General features: G+C 37.5%; 1 protein-coding gene across 1 annotated transcript in view; it reads left to right on the plus strand.

Annotated features, from left to right (window-relative positions):
• Positions 1-8,493, plus strand: part of METTL24 (methyltransferase like 24) — a 31,064-nt gene extending 22,571 nt beyond the window's left edge. Inside the window, exons 4-5 of the mRNA XM_053460054.1 lie at positions 1,515-1,743; positions 7,977-8,493. Of these exons, the coding sequence (XP_053316029.1) occupies positions 1,515-1,743; positions 7,977-8,291 (544 nt within the window). The 3' untranslated portion in view covers positions 8,292-8,493. The remainder of the gene's footprint in view (positions 1-1,514; positions 1,744-7,976) is intronic.
• Positions 8,494-9,119: the final 626 nt, after the last annotated feature.

The following is a 9,119-nucleotide window of genomic DNA, read 5'->3' on the forward strand; positions in this document are numbered from 1 at the left end:
ATCTTAAATTGAAGACATACTGTAGTATTATTGTTGGCTCACTTTATTAAAAGATTGTTTAGTATGCTACCAGAAATAAAAAATGTGTGTCCTTTTGTGTGACATACACAAATTGCTGCGGGTTCAGGCATAGTGGCCAACTGTCTCATTTTTCCCCTGACATGTACTGGGGGCTGGGCGAAGGGCTGGTTGGTGGGGACAAGATCTGTTTCTTCAGACATCTGCTTCAGTGCCAGGATATGATGCCAGGATATGATGTCATATCCCAGCCCTCAGCTGCAGGTCCCCTGCATGCTGCGGGGGATCTGGATCTTAGTCTTGTAGTCAGACCTCTATTTGAGGTCTGATTATAAGACGACCTTGAACATAAGACGGAGGGATATTTTTCAGAGAAAACCTTGTCTTATAATTGAGCAAATACGTTACTTTATTTATGATTGTATTAATTTGTCCAACTACATTTAAGCCCCTGAAATAAGGGGACTGTGTATAAAATTGGTTACAATTCCCAAACAATTCCGTTTTTATAGGATATTTTTGTCCAACCCCTTGAATTAAAGCTGAAAGTCTGCACTTCAATCTCATCTCAGTTGTTTCATTTCAAATCCATTGTGGTGTACAGAGACAAAATTATGAAAATTGCATCAGTGTCCAAATATTTCCAGACCTAACTGTAAAAAAAAACAAACTGTGCTAATAAGCCGTACATTCCACTTTGTAATTCTGCGGAGATTTTGTGTCACTATGACAACATTCTTTACACCACACAAGCTGCACATTCATTATCTTTGGGATGAATGCACCATTCAGTACGCACTGTCACTGCTCTCTGACTTGGCTGTCTCCTAACAGACAGTTTACGTAACCTATTTTTCACGTTATTGAAAACATATGTTCTTACGATGCTCAATTCTTGGCATAACCTATTTACTGGTTGTGTCAGCGTTGCATATTATTAAAATTGTTTGGCTACTTGAGAAACAGAATTCATTTTACTGTTTGCATTTATTTAGGATGCTGCTCTTTCTGCTGCTTGGACAATACTTTCATATAAATGCCCAAGGACCTAGAATATTAGCCTTTTGATCCAGAGTCATCCCACTGTTACCTAATTTGTAGAAGCATCGGAATCTAGTCCCGAAGAACGTTATTATACTAACTATCACCAATGACAGGCAGCATAGTAGATATCTTATTCTCGAAACTGTATTCATTGAAAGAAAAACCAAATATAAATAAGGAAAATATCCATAATGTGGTGTCTGTTACAATACAGAGGAGGCCTCAAAAATCCACGTGAGACCATAAAGGAACAGCTGGAATTAAATTTCCTCTAAGAAGTCTCTTAGAATTAATTTATATGTAGTCTTTAAAAACAAACTAACAATCCACAACCCGCCCAGCATGCTGCAGCAGAAACATCATAAAACATCTCAGCTTTCATTTCTTATCTAAGCGTTTTGAAACATTATCATTTTGGTAGTAATATTGAGGTATATGCTGTTTTTTTGCAGACTAGGAGAAGAAGACTACGTATTTGAAGCCAACATGGCCAATGGAGGATGTGAGGTCCATCGGTTTGATCCAAGTATTAGATCTGCTCATATTCACGAAGGGGAGCGTCTTTGGCACCATCGCTTATCTGTTGATTGGAGGGATCCCAATCCTGCCATTGCCACACATAAACTACAGAGCAATACTAAGAAACTGGGCACCATTATCAATGAGTTTGGCCATTGGAAGGTAAGTGTTGCAAGAGCATCCGTTGTTTTATTTAAGAAACGTGATAAATTGAATAGCAGGCCTATTGTATGGATGAGAGAATGACAGAAAAGGGAGCTATGCCCTCTTCTCCACATTACACACTACTGAAGGTTTCTTGTGGCAGAGGATGGGGAATGCTTGCTATAATTTACCCTCTGACATTCCTTATCCTAATATCCCTTAGGGATCTTGTGCTCCACGCTAGCTGATCACTTAAAGGTCCTGGGTGGAGGTGTAAAGAAGAAGCAGGCATGTAGATAACATGTAGGAAGGCTAAAATAGTTTGATGATGGGATATAGGAAATAATCATAGTATATTGTTAAATGTACTTTCCATAGAAGCACAGTGCTAAAACAGCTAATACAACTCCTGATTAAAGACAGATATATTCTTTTTACTGTTATTGATACAATAATGGCACAAAATTAGTACATTTAATGCCGGTTGGTGAGCAGATCCACTTGTCTGCATAGAAAGGGGTAGTAAGTATATACTATGTAGCAGAAGACTGCTAAAACACTGCCATACAAAGTGAACACCGCATGATTTGTACCATATAAATAGCATGAAAGTGGAAAATATATATTTACAATATTTTTTTACTGTAACATACCATAATTATTTATACCCAATATAGTTTTTATAGTTTAGTTTCAAAGAAAAAGTAAAAACATGTATAGAAATGCAAATATAATAGGTGTGTAGAACATTTAACATGATGCTTCAGTGTATTAATGAAATTGTATTCTGATCGTATTCAGGACAAGAGCAGGGCTGTCTTCTCCTCCTGTACCAGTAGTTTCAACAAGTTAATATTATTGTCAATCGTGTATATCGTCACTGTTAATTTTATTGTTAATCTCAACTCTTTCCTATTGAAGTAGGGCTAGAAAATATACTGGAGCTCTACAAATAACGTGTTACAGATAAATTGGGAATTTATTGTGCACAGAGCAGTTCTCTGCACGTTTAAAAGGATTGTAATAAGATATAAATAGATTTTACTTGACAGGCTGTGTACAGAAGAGTGGAAAGTCTTCGCTCACAAAGAGCACACGTTATCTGTAGCCTCAGAAATATGTAGCACAGCCGACATCTGTAGGAGCTGAGCTATAAGTATTACAATACATTCATAACATCCTGCAGAATTATGGAGCATGAGGACGGTCATCTAGGACTGAGGACCTTGTACCTCTGAGCTAAATGTGCTTATTTGGAAGAAGAAATTTGAGATCTATCAGTATTTACCCCATTATTGCACTTGGCTTTTACATTTTGTGACTTCATATGAGATGTATGTCTGTTCGCTTTAATCACAATGACAGCATGGCGGTAATCTGTGAAAACTTCATGAATCACAACCTACCTTGACTGCCTGGATGCCTGTTTGTCCACTGAGATATACTTGGACTTAAATGTCACTGGAGCATTTTAACTCATCAGACAGCCCAGTTCCTTTACTCTCTGACATGAAGCATAAAGCGACTGGATCCTCTGCCACCTTGTTTTCAGACATTCGGAAGTGTTGCGTTTTGCCATTAGGCAATTGCTGATGGTACCAATGATACACAATTAGGTAGCTTTTTCACTATTTTTACAAACTTCTGCATATGTTCCAACAGTTTTGTAATAATCGGGAGTTAACAGGCTTACTTAGGTAATAGAACACCTGAAAGAAAGCAGAAACAGTAGCCATCGAACAATCAATGATGTAAAGCAACATGGAAATCAGACCCTGAACAGCTTGCTGATGCCTATATTTTGTTATGTTAGGCCTGGTCACGACCACTGTGATAATCTAAACAATTCACAAAATATGCTTAAGTCCCATTGTCGATATTTCCTTCTCAGTCTCAGTATATGCATATGAGTGGTGGTAAATATCTTATTGAGATCTTTGTCACCAAGAGAAATGTACAGGGTGTTGGTAGTGAAAGAATTAAAGGGGAATGGCAACCAACATTTTTATTAATTTGGTATTAAAAAAATGAGTTTTCATAAATATTGAGCTGTTTTCCTTTTTAAAACAGGTCTAGATTTTACATAATATCATGTCAGATGGCTGCGTATAAGTCCTTTGTATGCGTTCTAGCTCAGTTATCTCAGCTCTATCTGACTCCTTATCATACTGCCTGATAGAATAGACTCAGTCTTAAACACTGCCAGACACCCTGACTAATGAAAGGTGGCCCTTCCCCGCCTCAACTCTAACCACAACCTCAGCTCCACCTCTTTTCTGCCCCCCAACAAAAGTGTTCTCGTTTTGGGGTATATACGACCGTCTCCCTTACTACCCGCCAAGTCTGCAGATAAAGGTAATATATTGGAACAAAATATAATATAGCTCCAGTGCTAAACTGCACCACAATACACAGCACTGTGTTTAATGCTTAACCCCTTCGTGACAAAGGCTGATTTTACTTTTTGTACCCTTCGTGACAATGGCCGTTTTAACATTTCTGCGCTGCTCGTGTTTAGCTGTAATTTTCTTCTTTCCCGTTTACTGAACCCACACACATTAGATATTGTTTTTTTTCAGGACAAGAAGGGCTTTCTTTAGATGACATTGTTTTGATTGTATCATATTATTTACTATTACCAAAAAGTATAAAATATGGTGAAAAATTTAGAAAAAAATTACTGTTTCTAACTTTTAGTTGAAAAATCTTTTACTCATCTATAAAAGGTAATGAAAAAACCTGCTAAATAGATTCTACTATTTGTCCTGAGTTTAGAAATACCCAATGTTTTTATGTTTTTTTGCTTTTTTCTACACGTTATAGGGCAATAAGTACAGGTAGCGTTTTGCTATTTCAAAGCCATTTTTTCCAAATCTGGTAATTCTTCCCCCCATGTGCCATTTCGGGTATATTTGAAGCCGGCCCACGCAATTTACCCCATCAAGTCATATATTTTTGAAAACTAGACAGCCCAGGGTATTCCAAATGCTAGTATTTTAACCCTTTCCAAGCACTAATTCTACCATCAGCCTTTGTCAAACTTTATGGTAGTAATTTTTTTTGCATTTGTTTTTTCACACACATTTTACTTCAGGTATGAATTAAAATGTTCTCGTATAGGTCACTATCACAAAACACCCCAATATGTGTTCAGCAACATCTCCTGAGTACAGCGATACCTCACATGAATGATTTTGCCTGGCTGTTTGGGGGCAAAAGGGCCACATTTGGGGCATGCGCATTTTTCAATGTTGAACTTTGGCATTTGGGGATCCACTGCCCATGCCCTATTTGGTATATCTTTGAGCCGGGCCATTTCAGTGTGCCCAACAAAACCATATATTTTTGAAAACTAGACACCACAGGGTATTTTAAATACTGGTATTTTAACTCTTTGCATGCACACATTTTACCACCAGAATTTTTTCAAAGTTTCCAGTAGTATATTTTTGTGTGTATTTTTCCCCCACACACCTACTTTATGTATGAATTTACAGCTCCTGGTTTATGCCGCTGACACACGACACCCCAATATGTGTCCAGCAACATCTCCTGAGTGCAGTGATACCCCACATGCATGGGTTTGTCATTTTTTGGGGGAACTAAAAGGCCACATTTGGTACGTGTGCATTTTTCTAATTGGAAATTAGATGTGTGGCCATCCTTCCCCCCGTGTTAATTGGGACATTGTTGAACCCGGCCAATTCATTTTACCCCATCAAATCATACATTTTTTTAAAGTAGACACCCCATGGGCATTTAATATGCCAGTATTTTAACTCTTTCCATGCGAGAATTGTTTTAAGCTAATATGCTAATCTTAGGACTTGCTCACAAAAATATTTTTTATATATATATTTTATTTTTTTTGCCTTTTTTTTTTTTAAAATGTAACATTGTTTTTTCAACTTGAAGGTTCCCCTGATAGTGACATCAGTGGGAAATGATTTTTACATTTTACTGGTTTTTTTTTTAAAAAATTTCTAATTATTAATTTTATTTTTTAATTTATTTTTTACTAATCACACTGTGATTAGAAAGCTGGGCTCCATTGACTTGCATGGTTGAATGCAGTACCTGTATTCAACCTGCAAGTGGAGCCAGAGTTCTCTAGAGGGTCTGGAGACCATCTAGCGAACTTTTTCGTCTTTATTGTTTTTTTTCCCCGGTCACAGTCCATCCAGAGGTAAGTGTTTGGTGTCGCTGGATGCCTCCTGAGGCATTCCAGCGACACCATTTAAGTTTAGGAGGTGATCGTTGATCGCCTCCTAAACGCTTTTAAAACGGGCGTCCGCCGCCATACAATGTATGGCGGATGTTGAGGCCCGGGGGAGGGGCCAGAGATGGCCCCTAGTGCTGATCGTGGCATTGCTGAATGCCTCGAGGTCGAGGCATTACAGCAACGCCGTTTGGGTGCAGCAAGCGAAAGTAGATCGCTTTCTGCACCCGTTTAAAAACGTGCCGGTCCTGGCACGTCAATTGTCGTTAACGACTTGATTTTCCGTGACGTGCCCGGACCGGCAATTGTCATCAAGGGGTTAAAGAAAAATAGTTTTGACTCCCCTCTTTAAATGTAACTTTCTCAGGTTGGTACACAGTTATTAAAGTTGAGACAGTAGTTTCTCAAGCAAGAAAATACAAAACTTCCGGTTCTCTTAATTTTATCATGCATTTTAACTTAATTAGCATTTGTAGAAACATTGAAAGAAATTTGCAAAAACTCTGGCTCACTGCAGTGTGAGTAGGAAGAGGTGTTAGCAGGTCAGTTGTGGCTTCAACTTCATGAATTCATTATGCATTATAAAGGGCCATCTAGACAATCTGCTCTGCATAATGCATAGTTCAGTGAGTGAGGTGGCTTTGAAGAACTCTCACCGATTTAAATACGCTTTATCCAAGTTATTCTTGGAGCAGATGCTCGCTGGTGCAGACTCTTTATAATGTAAACTGAAGTCAGAGAGAGAAAACCGAAACTATCCCGTGTATTTTCTCTTTAGTAAATAAACACTGTTGAGTCCTTATGTACATGTGACAGTGGTGGAATGGTAGACCAGGTTCTGGTCCTGGGATTAAAGATCTGACCTGTACCTTCTGGCACTGGATTGCACGGCATTTGTCCAGTTTTCCAGATGGTCAGCCCCGTCCATAGATGTCCACACTGATTATTACTTGGTTGCTATAATATTTTTCATGGATTCAACTGTTGCATAAACATTGAGAAATAGGTATTAGTAGAACATTCGTTTTAATTGAAAACAGCACTCCAGAATGCTGAAATTGTAATATGTAGATGATCCTAGGTCTAACATTATGATTACAGAAAATATGTAACAAATAAAACCATTAACAAATTTTATGTTTAATCAAATCGCAGCAGATTCACGATTTTTGCAGAGTATATAATTGTTTATAACTTTATGCAGCCAAAATCAAGTGTTCCAACTGAGGAGGATGTGAATAATAATTACCATATGGTTTGTAGCAAATCCAAGAAGTGTATGCAAGTCAGATCAATCTTCTGGTTTTATATTTTGGACTTTGGATTTCTACTTTGGAATATGGGGTACGGTTACTGAAAATACTCAAAACAAAATAAACTGTATAGGAATGACACTTTTACACAATTTATTTCAATTAGTAGAACTGCCTCCCCCACCCCATACACTCGTACTTATGTAGAACCTAGTATTTATGAGATGCTTAGGCCACTTTACCTGTAGGTATTGTCTTCTACCTACTGGTTGTTCACATTACTCCTTCCCCTTTCTCCTAGATACTAGCTTTATAATGTCCTGCCCCAACAAGAGTTACTTCCAAAGCCCTCAAATCTAAGTCTTTAGAAGCAATACCAAGAACTTAAAAGGTATCTGGGACTGGAAGCACAGAGAGAGAGCTCTGTTGCCTTTATGTCCGAGCTTTTGTTTTCCCTTCTTTCTGGGATGCTCTATCCCAAGAAGGTAAACATCAAAGGGTTTCGTACTTCCATTATTGTATCGTACTTCCATTTTCATTTCAAAACAAGACTCCTTACTTACAGAACATAACCGCCAATCCTTAATAGAAATACTCGTTGACTTCCAAAATGTGTCGTTTTGGTGTACTATAATTAAGAATTAACAATCTGCAGGGCAATGGCATACTTTGGGCATCCTAAATTCATCTTTATATTCATATCAATTTTAAGATTAGGTTGGTGAACAGATAAATAGGGTCAATAGCTATTTACCTAAGCAACTCCCCTCTATTTACAGGTTGATGTTCTGAAGGCAGACATGGAAAGTGCAGAGTGGAAGATTTTGGAAAACCTGATTCTAGAAGGCATTGTGGAACAGATAGGGCAGCTGGTCCTGGAGATTCACCTTCACTGGCCTGGGTTTGAGGTCAGTGGAAACGACAGCACCGTTGTCAGATACTGGTACAGCTTGTTCAAAGAACTGGAACACAAGGACTTCAAACTTTTCTACACCTACAAGGACTTGACAAAACCACAGATGCTATTAAAAAAGGACCTGTTCAATGCAAGCAGCAGCTATATACTGAGTTGGGTAAATACGAGGTGGACATGAGACACCACCACAGAGGTGTGCTGCATAGAAACTGTCCGACTAGAAAAAAAAAGGCCACTTTTCATCATTTTATTGGTGTGAAGACATTATTATACCATCAAGTATCAAGTCTACATCACCTGGATAATTAAGATGGCCCTACAGTGAAGGGATATATATTTATTACACACAGAACATTGAAATTTATATATTTATATAAGTGTGATCACAGACCGTATCTACGACCTATAAAGTCCTCACAGCTTGGCATTCAAGTGATGTTTTATTTATGACAAGGAACATTTTTCAATACTGGTTTTCATTTGGTAAATTTATATTATGTATAATGAAAAATAGAAGGTAATAGAATCACCATTATTTATCAATTCCTAAATTGAGGTGTCACAAATTAAACCATCAGTCGAACCCCTTGTTGCTTTAGATAAATATGGCACACTTGCCCTATTTACAGGATAGGTTAGCATGGTAAGTATCCTTGATGATCAATTCACTAATAAAATTCTAAAAATTGATGTAATATTTTCTATTTGGTAATGCAAAAACACAACTGGATTGTGTTGAGTGTTTTTTTTTTTTACATTTAAATACATGTATAAAATGTGAATATATACTATTTACTTGCTTGACCGAGCGTATACTGAAATAAAAGGTTGCTTTTATGTAGTATTTAAGAAATTAATCAGCAGTTTAGCAACTCAACAGGGTGGTACAAATTAAAGTAAACTTAAAAAAAAAAAAATTTGTATTCATTGGTGACATTGCTATTTTCACAGAATATGTGCTCTTGTCAAACAGTGAGATGTTTGTAGTTTGAGCTCATGCCAACTT

Source organism: Spea bombifrons, chromosome 3 (assembly GCF_027358695.1).
Source record: "Spea bombifrons isolate aSpeBom1 chromosome 3, aSpeBom1.2.pri, whole genome shotgun sequence".
NCBI classification, from domain to species: Eukaryota; Metazoa; Chordata; class Amphibia; order Anura; family Pelobatidae; genus Spea; species Spea bombifrons.